This window comes from Microcebus murinus, chromosome 3 (assembly GCF_040939455.1).
Source record: "Microcebus murinus isolate Inina chromosome 3, M.murinus_Inina_mat1.0, whole genome shotgun sequence".
NCBI classification, from domain to species: domain Eukaryota; kingdom Metazoa; phylum Chordata; class Mammalia; order Primates; family Cheirogaleidae; genus Microcebus; species Microcebus murinus.
Genome location: NC_134106.1, coordinates 58,862,849 through 58,876,568, shown reverse-complemented (window position 1 = coordinate 58,876,568; position 13,720 = coordinate 58,862,849). Strand labels below are relative to the sequence as shown.

The 13,720-nt window shown below is 49.5% G+C and overlaps 1 protein-coding gene across 3 annotated transcripts; it reads right to left on the bottom strand.

The window, feature by feature from the left end:
- Positions 1-2,663: 2,663 nt before the first annotated feature.
- NAGK (N-acetylglucosamine kinase) lies at positions 2,664-13,144 on the bottom strand. 3 transcript variants are annotated; one of them, XM_012750155.3, is made up of 10 exons: positions 13,038-13,144; positions 10,152-10,236; positions 9,899-9,997; positions 8,909-9,050; positions 7,959-8,069; positions 7,146-7,258; positions 5,597-5,684; positions 4,246-4,343; positions 3,667-3,745; positions 2,664-2,979 (listed from the first exon to the last, which is right to left on the bottom strand). In XM_012750155.3, exons 3-10 carry the CDS (start codon positions 9,956-9,958, stop codon positions 2,789-2,791), a joined length of 882 nt encoding a protein of 293 aa, XP_012605609.1. In that variant the 5' UTR covers positions 9,959-9,997; positions 10,152-10,236; positions 13,038-13,144; the 3' UTR covers positions 2,664-2,788. The 3 variants fall into 3 exon arrangements, with proteins under 3 accessions (XP_012605609.1, XP_012605608.1, XP_075856985.1); XM_012750154.3 differs by lacking the exon at positions 13,038-13,144 and adding an exon at positions 12,745-12,906; XM_076000870.1 differs by lacking the exons at positions 10,152-10,236; positions 13,038-13,144 and adding an exon at positions 12,745-12,906.
- Positions 13,145-13,720: the final 576 nt, after the last annotated feature.

Sequence of the window (13,720 nt, the reverse complement as noted above, 5' to 3'; positions counted from 1 at the left end):
TTATAGTTATGTGTATATAGGGCTGATCTATTAGAGTGTAACATCCTTGAAGATATGGTGTATTCATTTTTTTAATTTCATTAAACTTAGTTGAAGTATATTATAGAAAAGTACATATATTTTAAGTGTACAGTTCTGTGAATTTTCACTAACTGAAAGAGTATATTTACTTTTAATCCATAGAACACTATCACATCTAGAAGATGTTCAATAAATGTTTGCTGAATGAATGAGACAGGTGAGGCTGTACTGTCTATGAGATCACACAGCTAAAAGCAGTGCTAGCCTCTTTCAAGTCCTGTGCTGTTCCAAGCTTTTCTGCCTTGTCACAGAGTTGTTATGAGCTCAAATAAGATGAATGTATACATCTCTAATACCTTGGTAGTATAGAATCCCATGAATTGCTCCTGAGACCTCGGAGAAAGAAGAGTATAAGTTTAAAATTAAAAGGGGAGGAACTCATCAAAAATTGCTTACAATTTTCAGCACTAAAATCTGTGTAATAGAGCATTACTAAGGAATAAATAACCTCATCACATCTCTTAAATGTGATAGGAACTAGGAACACGTCTGACCTTACAGTTTTAAATATTGTCTTTATCTTTTCAACTAACATTTACTTAACACTTACGTACTGGGTCTAAAAAAGATGTGCTCCTTGCTCTGCTCTAAAACCTCCACTGTCCAATTGTAATTGTAGAATCTAGACATAGTAAGGGTGATTGTCATGAGCCTAAAGAACATAAGTAAGGTCTCAGTATTTATAAACTCTTTTCACCAAAATACTGCTTGATCCTGAGAGCATATTTTTAAAAATCTCCAAAGCTCACCACTTAATAACTCAGTAAGGACTATGGGATATAGCAAAAGCACCTCTGCTGTGTCTGTGTCCTTTGCAAGCTTTTTACCAGCTGATGGACTGGAGACTTGCTGAGTGCTGGACCCCAATGGTTTGGTCATGGCTGGATGTGAAGATGACTGGCTGTCCTTTCCGAAGGAACTGGGCTTTAGTTCTTTTTGCTCAGAGCTCCAGCTTGCTGCCCTGACTAGAGCTAACGGGAGGAGAGTTGTTGCCATTCTGTTCCGTATGAATGCTACACTGTAAAAGAACAGTGTCATCTGACTTGGGCAACAGCTAGTGTATCTAAGAACCCTCAGAGCAGTGGTCCTCAACCTTTTTGCCACCAAGGACTGGTTTCATGGAAGACAATTTTCCCATAAGACAGGGCCAGGGGTGGGCGGCAGGCGGAAGGGAATAGTTTCAGGATAATTCAAGCACATTACATTCATTCTGCAGTCTGCTAATGATAATCTGTATTTGCAGCCACTCCCCAGTGCTAGCATCAGCACCTCAGCTCCACCTCAGATCATCAGGCAGTAGATTCTCATAAGGAGCAAACTAGATCCCTCACCTGTGCAGTTTATAGTAGGGTTTGTGCTCCTATGAATCTAAGCCACCACTGATCTGACAGGAGGTGGCACTTACACAGTAATGCAAGTGATGGGGAGTGGCTGTAAATACAGATAAAATTTGTTCAGTCACTTTTCTGCCCACCGCTCACCTCCTGCTCTGTGGCCCCAGTTCCTAACAGGCTATGAACCAGTACCAGTCTACAGCCCAGGGGTTAGAGACCATAGCCTTAGAGGGCCTAATCAGAACTCAAAAGCTGTAGGGTAGAACTCAAGTTCATATGCTGGACCTCTGCAGCAGAAATTACTCAAGATATTTATTAGAAATGAAAATTCCCCATCCCATTCTTAACCTATTATATAAGACACCTTAGGGTGGGAGAAGGGAGAAATGGAAGTCTGATTTTAAAACAAACTCTAGAATAACCGATGCATGTAAGTTTGAGAAGTGATGTCCAGGACATGCATGGTCCATGCCTTCTAAAGGCCTATACTCTAAACCCCTGTATATGCAGTCACTGTGAATCAAGATTCTGTCTTCAGTCTTCACAAAGCAGCATAGCCAGCAGAAGCTTTAGGCTTATCTTCACTGATCAAACCACAGTATCCAGAGGACAGGAATCCTGTCTGCTCTTCACTGATGTTCCTTATTCCCAGGGCCATACAAGCAGTGTCATGCTACAAGCAGAGCCAGGCTAGTGGTAGCCAGGAGCAGACAGGCCACCTAGTTAAGCTGTGCCTAGTTGTCCTTCTTGGATCTCAGCAATCATCATAACCTCTCAAGAACTCATTCATACAAAAAACTGCAAAGTGTCCTGCTTACCTGCAATTACCAAATCCAGTGAGGTAAAAATTTTCTCAAACTAGAATTGTACCGTTCCCTAAATCCTACCAGGAGTCTCAGGAGAGGACATATGCCTAAGGTTACTCCAGGTGATATTTTGCATGGAGAGCACTTAATTCCACTAACTGTCATTGGGCAGGAACCATTGCCACTTTGACAGAAGAAAACAGGTCATAGGTTAACTGGCAGCCACACAATGTATAGGTGTGGTAACGTGGAGAAAGGGGTAATACTCACAGATTATCTTCCCAGGTGTATGGTCACTGAATAAAGACCACAGGCCAACCACCTGGGGCTGGGTCTCTAAACCTTGGACTAAAATTATTCCTTAGCCCTCCAGGATACCTGTTGGCAGGTGCACTGAGGATGAACACAACAAGTGTGTTTCATAACACAATCCAATGGAGGAGTCAGTAAAGTGCATTTATTTTCTTCTATATGTGTTTTGTTAAAGGAAAAAGGAAGAAAAAAGACTCCTCCCGTTCAGTACCCAATGTCCACTGGCTTGGAGGGGGTGCAGCCAGAGCCAGCCCCCTAGGAGAAGGTGTAGGAGTAGAAGGCAATGGCGTTGGCTCTGTAGTCCATGGGGAGGAGGTGCCCGATGTGCCTGGCCCCTAGGCTGGCCCCACCCAGGGCAGAGGAGTGCCTCAGCTTCAGCAGGGTGAAGCTGGAGAAGAAGTTCTGAGCCTGGATCTCTCTGCCCTGGGTCATCGCGGAAAGAAAACCTGGAGGGAAGAATACAGGACAGAGATGAGAGGAGACCAACAACCAGGGAGGAAGAGGGGACAAAGATACCCAAGCCCTGAAGCACTCCTTGGCCCACACGCCAAGTCTCCAGCACACAGGGTGTACCAGAGCACATGGTCCCAGTAATAGCTGTGGGTACTGGAGCCACCAGCCCCCGAAGGGCCTGCCCTCCTCTCAGTTCCACAGCACCCGATCCAAGAACTCAAAATACCAATGGAGGTCCTTAAGCTCTACTTCACATGTCTGACGGCAACCATGCAACTGCCTGAGGTAAGGCTGCCAGGGCTAAGAAGCCATGTTTCCTTCCTTCTGGCTAGGATTATACTGACTTGGAATGTCACCACAGGTTTTAACATGCTAGTAAGTGCTATGATTTTAAGTTAGATTTGTCATTAATCAACTTTTTTAAAGTGGCTATTATTCAATAAATCATTTGGAATATAACATCTTTGCAAGAGCTCAAGGAAGCAGGACAGGACACAATAAAAGAGCTCAAAGGCAGAGTGAGATTGGGGGCCTTGGTTAGCCAGAGGCATCAGTGGCCTGTCCAGGCCTCAGGGCCCAGGTCCCAAGTTCTCCCTGGGGCAAGCAGCTTTCTTTGGCCACCTCCTTTCCAGCCCATCCTCTGCCCTTGCCCTTCCCTCCTCCCCCCGCACCAGACTCACCTTCCTTCAGCAGTTCCCAGCTCTTCCACACAGAGCCCACACACAGGATGGGGAGGCCAAGCTCCCCTTGGAACAAGACCTGGGTGGAGAGCAGAAAACAGATGCTGGGGGCTGACCAAGCCTCGCCAGTGCTGAGGGGGTAGTTTCTTCAGACCAACCGGCCCCATCCCAGTTACGCCAGCCAAGAACCAGAAGCAGACAGACTCAGGAAAGAATAAAAAGGGAGGAAAACAAACTCATAAAGGTAAGGAAGAGAAGAGGAAGGAAAAAGAGTTAAGCAATGACAAAAAGGAAGGAAATAAGGGAGGGAAAGGGACAGAAACATGACTAAAGGGGACAGCGCATGCACATCAAACCAATTTACTACATACAAATGCAGATTATGGGCCATTCACAAAGGGAGGCACTCAACCAAAGAACTTGTTTGTTACAGACATTCTGCAGAATTGTTCTCATATTCTAAGTTCATTTAAAATAGTATCCAACTTATGCAGGGTTTAAGGGGCAGTCTCGTCCCTCATGAGAAAGGACGAAACCTGGCCCATCAGCTCCCCACCTTCATTTCCCACCTCAACTCACCGGGTCAATCTCAGGCAACACTGCTACCACATGTCTGCCCAGCATCTCCCCAGCCTTCCTGAAGATATAACGGGAAAGGGGGTCTCCCTGCTGAGCACCTGGGGTAGGGAGGAGTGAAGAAGGGAACTGTTGAGTACCTAGGGAGCTGCCACTCCTGGGTCATCCTTCCTCTGTTGCAAGGCAGCAAATATGGAAGCACCTAAGCTAGCACAAGTCTAAGGACGGATGCCTGCCTCCTGGCATGTGGGTAAGCAAGCCTCCACTGCCACCTCTCCACCCTTCCCCCCTTGGACGGTGCCCTGTACAAGGGTGGCTCACTCAAGCACTGGGAAGGGCAGCACCCCTAGAGGAGCATGCTGGCAACTGGTCTGCACTCCAGCTTACACCGAGCTACTGTGAGTCTGTCCCTACAAGTCGCTCAGCTCTGGGGACCCAGGACCCTGGCTGAGCAGCTGGCTGGTACTCCTGTCAGTGCCCCCAACCCGCCTCCCTTCCTGGCTCTGTTCCAGAGGGGCCTCTGTCCAACAAGATCTAAGAGAGCCCCGAGGCCTCAGGAATCCAAATTAAGGGAGTATGGACCTTACAGTGGAGATAAAGCAATATGTAGCACACAAGCCCTATGTTCAGCTCCTCCTGACACCCAACAAAACATGCCTCTCTATAATCCCCTAATTCTCTGAATATAATTAACTTAAATAAATAAATAAATAAAAATTAGGCCGGGCGCGGTGGCTCACGCCTGTAATCCTAGCACTCTGAGAGGCCGAGGCGGGCGGATCGCTTGAGGTCAGGAGTTCAAAACCAGCCTGAGCAAGAGCGAGACCCCGTCTCTACTATAAATAGAAAGAAATTAATTGGCCAACGAACATATATATAAAAAAAATTAGCCGGGCGTGGTGGCGCATGCCTGTAGTCCCAGCTACTTGGGAGACTGAGGCAGGAGGATTGCTTGAGCCCAGGAGATTTAGGTTGCTGTGAGCTAGGCTGATGCCACGGCACTCACTCTAGCCTGGGCAACAAAGTAAGACTGTCTCAAAAAAAAAAAAAAAAAATTACAGATTTGTCCAAAGGACAACTGCTTCACAAATTTCTCAGAAATAGGCACACTGCCTGCATGCACAAGCCATGATGGCTGTCAAGGAGGGAAATACAGGTAATATAGAACAATTGTCACCACAACCCACATATTATCTGCCTCCACTCCAAGGCTTGCCACCACCAAGGTCAGTGGTGGCAGAGAACTGAGGTCACTTGGTGAGAGGGAAATTGGTATCCCATCCCCACTTAGACCCCCACTTCATCCCCCAGTTGGGGAACAAAACCAGATAAAACCCTGCCCCACCTCCAGTACCTTCTGCAATTTTCCGGCAAAACCCAGCAAACCTGCATTTATCAAAGTCTCTATACAGGTGAGTGAGTATTCCTAGCCGATCTGGCACCTAAGAGACAGAGAAAGATCACAAGATAGTCAGCAGAAGCAAAAGAAAATCCCCTACCTGCCCACCCAAGCTGGCCTTCTTAACGTCTCTACCACTTAAAAAGGCTAGAATAGTTTTTTCAGTCTTTTTAGCTCCAGAAAGTAGAAGGATTTGAGATTTCTCATTTGAGAAAAGTTCTTTGTTTTCCCCAACATGAACTTCATTGCTTCTTCTAGATTAGTTAGAAGGCAGCACAGAATACAGATTTGTGTTCACCAAAGTGTATTATGTAGTTCCTTAAGGTGCTCTTGAAAAGATTTCTTTGGTCAAGGAAATCTAAGGAATACTGCATTTTGTAACTCTCTCTTGGAGACTCACAATGCACATTAGCAAATTAACGGTTCTGAGAAGTCCTGCCACCATGAAATTTACTTGTTTCTCCCAAACTCATCGGAACACAGAAGGTCCTTCTTCCACCCCAACAAACTTACATGCCCTTAACACCTTTAAGGTTCTGAGGAACGAGCGATTCCCCACAATACATTTTAGTAAATGGAACAGGGACACCTAAAATTTGGGCTTCTACAGCAATATACTAAGCATTTTATGTACTATCTTATTTGATCTTTGTCACAACTTTATAAGAATGACAAAATGACAGAAGAGGAAGCAGCAGACATATCAGCAGAGTTCAGAACCAATTGGCTGAGTCAGGATAGCGTAACTTCACTTCCTACAGCAACTGCTATACAAGTGATTTTTCTTCCTGGTTCCCCCACCCCTACTCCTCAACTTGGGCCAGGCCAAAGTTCCTCTTTAATCACCAATCCCTCAGCACTGAGAATATAGGTCCTACTTGCCAGCATCTCTAATTTCCTTCCTTGGCCCCAGCCCCAAAGACTAACTGGCCCTCTGGCGGAAAGACATCTATCAAATAAATGCATCTGCCTTTCCTCTCCATTCCACCTCCTCTCCCACCTTTTACCTCTGGTTCTGCTAAAGGCAGCTGTTTCCTACCCCACCACAAGTGAGCACAGCAGAGATAGGGAGTCAATCCCCAGTGCTGAGTAGGAGGCTGCACCTCCCCCAGAACTCTCCCTGCCCATCTCTTACTGGGCTCTCCTGACCCACACAAGCCAGAACTAGCTCACCAGCCAAGGTACTTGTTCTGTCTCTGCCCCAACCGCACCCTGCACTTTGCATTCTAGACTAGAATGCCATCTGTTTTCACCTCCCAGCAGGTACTAGCTACCCAAGAATGAAGTATGGCCACCCATCTGTCCCCAGACCACCCGTTCTCCTCCTGTCACCTTCCTGGAAGGTACTCCCCACATCATTCTGAATCCTGTCCTATGACTTCACCCCACAACTCACCCTAATTTCCCTTTGGCCTACCCAGTCCCTCCCCTGCATCCACTTGTGCCCTGAGTCTCCTACTACCCTACCTAAGGTGTGCGTGTTTACTGGGGCCAGTGAGCATACCTGGAAATAGTTGAACATGGCCTGCTTGACATGGCCAATATCATGAGGAGCCGCCTCTAGATTGTCGATGGAGTCAAAGACTATTTTCACTGCTTGGTGGGCAATCCAGTAGGCTGCAGAGAGCACAGAGGGCTAAGAAGATGGGAGCAATCTCCCTGAGCTCACCAGGAAGGAAACTCAGACTTAGGGTGAATGATCTGCTAGGGTTTTATAGCAAATTAGGTTTCCTGATTCCCAGCCTGGAGGGCCTCTAATCAAACTGTATCTGTCTGACCAACATAAGGGAAAGCTGGAGGGAGAAGACAGAATAGGTGAGGCTGTGTCACACCAGCCCCCACCCAAAGACAGGGTCAGTCAGTTGTCACAAATACCACTGGAGTTACTGTCATGACCCTGACCTCAAGGGCCCCGATGAAAATGTACACATGCTGCCTAAAGAGAAGTGGCCGTGGGAGGAGCTTTGGCAGCCCTTTCCCACTAGCAGACGGGAATGGCATCTCCTGGCATCTGTGGCCTTAACCCTCACAGTTTCAACTCCTAAGGACTCCAAAAGTCAACACAGGTAGGCCACTGTGCTGAGGCATGAATCTGAACCCCGGGTGCAAGTCACTGCTCAAGTGCAAGGGCAACAGGAGGTCCGGCATATGCATCTCTATTATCTCCCAGACATCATCCTGCATTTGGAAAGGTCAGGTTCAGGAGCTGTCCCCAGACAGCCCCAGTCAGCAGGCCACGGGCAGGGAGAGGAAAATAGGGGGCTAGAGGAAGGGGATGTCTAGAGCCCTGAGCCAGGCCCAGTCAGTGTGAACTCACCTGAGCCCTCATCTCCCATCATATGGCCCCAGCCACCGCAGCCACTCTCAGAGCCATCAGGGTTGATGAGCCTGCAGTTGGAGCCTGTCCCAGAGATGAGCACAATCCCACCTGGGGAAAGGGCAAAGGAGGCTCAGTGTGGCCAAGGCCTTGCACAGAGCAATAACTGCCAACTGTGGGAAGACAGGACAAAAACCAGCCCCAGGCAAAGGGACCACCACCCAGTCTTACAAAGGAGAAAACTGAGTCCAGCTAGTTCCCTGACTGAGGGTGAGGGCCTGGGTCCCAGAGAAACTCCAATCATATAGAGCCCTTCTCTGGAGGACAAAGAGGAACATGAGTCTGCACCTCCTTGAGGGAACAAGCTCTTTGGCTAGCCAGTCTGCAAGTGACTACCTGCTTTACTGAGAATCTACTATGTGCCAGGGACTGTGCTGACCCTGTTCTCATAGTGATACTCATTCAATACACTAAACTACCTTACAAATACAATTACCCCATATCATAGATAAGGAAATTGAAACTCAGAGAGTTCCATAATCTCTCCAAGATGGTACAGCGGCAAAATAGGAGCTGGGATTCAAATGCCAATACTGTAACGCCAACACTCTTTACACTATCACAGAGATTCCCCCCCCCCACTCTCCTCCGTACTCACAGCTCCTCTAGGCCTGCCTGCATCACCGCACTGCACCCAGGGGCTCCCTCCTCTGCAGTGGAGTCTCATGTGTGACTCCACTCCTAGCGTCCCATCAAGACAGCTTTCCTGCTGGCCCTCCTTCTGTCCGGTCCTTGCTCTGGCAGGGACTTAAGCTAATGAAAGGCGAGTCAAGGGCAATATGACAGAGGCTGCCTTCCAGATATTTGCAAGACAAGTTTTGCCAACTACATCCAAGGGGCTTTCCCAAGAAAACCAGTTCTCAGTCTCATCCCTCCCTCCACCTCCTCACCATCCGGCGTAGCTGTGGCGATGGAGCCGGCGGCGTCGGTGGTGATTAGGTAGCTTTCACTCAGGTAGGGAAATCGGTCCCTCAGCTCCTCGATCAGGATCCTCACCGCGTCCTCCTGCTCCCCACCGCTCAGGGATAGGCCCTAGGCCACGCCGGAGGTGAGCCAGTGCGCACAGCCCTGGACCCAGCTCTTCTCAGCCCCTCCCCTCCTGCTGCCTGACTCCTGCTCTCCACATCTGGCCACGCCCTGCTCATCCCTGCTCATCCGGCCTCAGTCCTCCTGCCACCCCAAACAAGGACCCCTCAGAAGGCTGTGGCTGCAGGAAGCTGGACTGGGGATGGATTTAGTTAAGAAGGGATTCAGCAATGCCAGGTTTGGAACTTGGGAGAACAGTAGTACTCTTTAACAAAAGACCAGGCAGAGGAGCAAGGTGAGGGGAGAAGAAAAGAGAAGCTTGGTTTGGAGTATTCAGGGTTTGGCTATGCCTGCAGAACATCTCATGGTATGTCCAGGGAGTAGCCAGAGCTACAGCAACTTGGAAGAAAGATGTGAGTTGGGAATAATAATAGCTAACATTTAATGAGTGCATATGGGTCAGGCTCTATACTAACCATTTGGGGATACACCATGTCATTTTACTTTCCCAACAACTCTGAAGTAGCTACTGCTATCCACATTTTCCAAATGAGGAACTGAGGCTCAGAGAAGGTAAGTAACCTGCTTAGGGTCACACAGCTGTTGAGTGGCAAAGCTGGGATTCAAACCAGGGTCTCAATGGCTCTCCAAATCCCTGTGCACTTCCAACACATTTGTGGCTTGTAGGTTACAACTGAAGCCACAAGAATGGATGAGATTATGAAAGTTTTGATACCAAGGACTAAGCCTTGGAGGTCTTTTCCTCTACAGTCGTCAAACTCATCTAGTCCAAACTTGCCACCTGTCTCCAGTGTTGCTAATGGCTTAATTCCCAGATGCTACCCCACACTCACCAAGCTTCGTAGAGGTACCAGAGGATCCACCCCTGCTTTCCGTTTGGCCGTGTCCACCATCTCATTGATCCGCTCCACACACTTGTCTGTCCCGATCAGCTGGCCCCAACCAAGGGAAGGAGGAGTTACAAAGGCTTGCCGGACCTGTGTTGCCCCTACCAGCTGTTCTATGAGCCCCAGCCACCACCTCAATAGGAGTTACAGAGAATAAAATCAGAACCAAGCCCTCTGGTCCCCTCAGTGTGGCTTTTACCCAGTGATTTGTGCTCAGTCCATCTGCTTCTGCCAGGATCTGCCCATCCTCTGAGAGTAAAAGGACCTTGGACCGTGTGCCTCCCCTAGGGAACACAAGAGGGCACTCAGTCCTGCTGAGAAAAACCTGCAGAGTGAAGCTTGTGCTGTCCTTGTCACAGGCAGAGCCCAGTGTGACAGAGGAGACAGCTCCAGTAAACCTAATCACCACTCCCAAACCACCTCTGTAGTTTGGTGTTTGCTGTGCTCTTTATTTTTTTTATTTTTTTTTTTTTTATTTTTTTTTTTTTGAGACAGAGTCTCACTTTTGTTGCCCAGGCTAGAGTGAGTGCCGTGGCGTCAGCCTAGCTCACAGCAACCTCAAACTCCTGGGCTCAAGCGATCCTTCTGTCTCAGCCTCCCAAGTAGCTGGGACTACAGGCATGCGCCACCATGCCCGGCTAATTTTTTCTATATATATTAGTTGGCCAATTAGTTTCTTTCTATTTATAGTAGAGACGGGGTCTCGCTCTTGCTCAGGCTGGTTTCAAACTCCTGACCTCGAGCAATCCGCCCGCCTCGGCCTCCCAGAGAGCTAGGATTACAGGCGTGAGCCACCGCGCCCGGCCTGCTGTGCTCTTTAACTGAAATACAGTTCTCATTCATCTTCCCTTGGGGATGTCCTGCTTATCCTGCAAGACCCTCCTTATACATCACCTAGCCCTTGAAACCTTCTCTGTTTGTGGCCTACCCCCACAAATTAGTTAAGGCTCTATTAGTTAAGCCTTCACAATGCCTCCAAAGCTATTAAAGACTCCCCTACAGTAAGTGTGTTCAGTTGTTTTGTGTCTGCCTCTCCCTAGGCTGTGAGCTCCACTGGGTGAAGCTCTGAATCATTTACCTATCCTAGAACCAGCACAGGGCATGGCACAGGCAACACTCAGTAAACCACTGGCAAAGAGAATGGTACATCTCTTTGCTTCTCTCACAATAGTCAACAGCTGCCTTTGAGGATCCAGCTCTGGCTGCCAAGGCCTTCAAGGCACCCTTGTGAGAAATGCTGACCCAATGGCAGGGAGAGTTTATACATACTTTAGCTCAAAAGCTGGTTCGTGGGGGAGATGGTAGTTTAGGGGGAGATTGGGGGTAGTGGGATATATGTTTCTTTACTGTTTCTTTTAGGAATGGCAGAAGAGGACACTGAAGACCTGCTGATTAAACTCAAAGATGACATGAAGTTTCAAGGGGTAGTTAATGTATGAGGTGGCAGATTCAACATCCAAAAGAATATCGTGACAAACTGGAAGGTATGGGCCATATCTTACAGATGACTGTAACAAGGATGAATGCAAACTCACATACTTAGTTTATTTTTTAAAAGTGCTACACATACATGACCAGGGAGATCAATCTTAAAATGCGTATGAAAAGACTTTGGGGTCTGTGAATCAGCAATGAGATGTGCCTGCCAGAGAAATGAATCCAATCTCAGATTCGAAAGTACAGGCCAGGGTTGGTGGCTCATGCCTGTAATTCTAGCTCTCTGGGAGGCTGAGGGGGTAGGATCGCTCAAGGTCAGGAGTTTGAAACCAGCCTGAGCAAGAGTGGGACCCCATCTCTACTATAAATAGAAAGAAATTAATTGGCCAACTAAAAACATATATAGAAAAAATTAGCCGGGCATGGTGGCACATGCCTGTAGTCCCAGCTACTCAGGAAGCTAAGGCAGGAGGATCACTTGAGCCCAGGAGTTTGAGGTTGCTGTGAGCTAGCCTGACGCCATGGCACTCTAGCCCAGGCAACAGAGTGAGACTCTGTCTCAAAAAAATAAAGCAAATACAGAATCCTGGGTGAGGGGACAGCACCCTATATTATGCCCTGATTTGACACATCCAGGTTCACAGAATGTTGTCACCAGCAGGGACCTGGAGATCATCTTGTTCATCCTCAACTTCACTTTACACATGTGGTAAGTGAAGCCCAGAGAAGGCAAATGTCTTGCCCACAGTCATATCCAGAGATAGAGCTATTACAAAAAGTTCAGTAGACAAGCTTCTGAGCAGGAAAAATGCAAGAGCAGAGGAGAGAGTTCGATCTGGTGTGAGGAGCATGGAGTGCCAACAAGAATGGAGGAATTTCAGGCATCAGGACAAGCTAGCATTCTGGCTGCCAGCTGCGATAGCTCCCAGACACCCTCCGGCAAAGATCTTTGTCCCCGCTTCCTCCCACTCTCACTCCCCACCCCCCAACCCAGCAACTTCACACCTGACACCTGTTCTGGGAAACTCTCTCCGGGGTCAGGAATGGGGGAAGAAGAAGACTGTCCAGCAGAAGACTGAGGAGTGTGTCCTTCCAGGAGAAAGGGGCGTGGTTCCGCCGGGAAACACAAAGAATCCCCCCTCCAGGGTGCGGCTGTAGCGCATTCCCTGCAAACATACAGCGCGCGCACACACCTCTCCTCTGAAAAGCCTCGAAGCCCCAAATTTCAAAGTGGCAGAACCCGGAGGCCCGAGACCACCTGCCTGCCGGCCTGGCCTCGGCCTTCCAACCCGCCCTCCGGCCCAGGATGCTCCAGGCCGCCCCTCCCCAAGCGCCCTCCGTGGGGCCGCACTCACCCCTCGACACCGCCGTAGAGCGCGGCCATGCTGCTCCCACTTGCGCGCTGGTCCCGCGGTTTGCTTCCCTCCCCGCAGCCGCTTCCCTCCCTCCAGCCCGCTCAGCACCGCCCCGCGTCACAGGACCGCTCGCGCAGTCCAACTGACTCCCAGTGCGCGTGCGCCGGGCGTGGCGTTTGCGCCTCACTTGTCCCGGGCTGGCCCGCGCCTGGCGTCGCCTTTGGGCTGAGTGAGTGCGGTTCGCACCTGCCTCTGCGGAACCCGCCCGGCCCCGCCCCTCCTCCTGGAGCCACCTGAGATGGATATCGGTTCCCAAGTGGAGGAACCATAAAGGGATATCAGAGTCGGACCCTCTGGACACGTCACTGCCCTGCCGGCCCCTCAGCTCCCGGAAGTTGCTGGCAGCCCTGCATCGCGCGTGCGCACTGCCTGCGAGCCGCGTAGATGTGGCGAACAGGTGACACGCTCTGCCGGACCTACGGAGATGTAGGGTTGCGGAGTAGCGCACACATTCGTGGAGTTCCCCCTCGGCCTCTTGCAGAAATTACTGTAGTGTCCCGGGCAACACCTGCTTGCGATGGCGAAAGTCCCACGGCACATGCAAACACCCGCGCAGATCGTTACTCTGCGCCGGAGTGAATATTCGGAACCGGGAGGAGCTAGCAGTCGGTTGGAAAGGGAGAAAAGCCTCCAGACTGTCCTGGCAGCCCTGAGAAGGGTGCGTTCGCTATTACTCCCCACCCAGTTCAGTTCTTTGTGGAGGATATTTGCGAGGACGTAGAATACCCGGCAAACTAGGAGATACGGTTTTCCTAGTTTTTAATTGCTTTGCAGCCACGACCCCGCACCCCTTCCTTGCAGTGCATCGGGAAAGGAAATGGGCGTCTGAAAGGGGAAAATACTGGCCAGGTGTGGAGACAGGCTGTGGTTCCTGCGGGGCTCCTACGGGCAATTCTGGGAGGGCCGTCACCTGCCC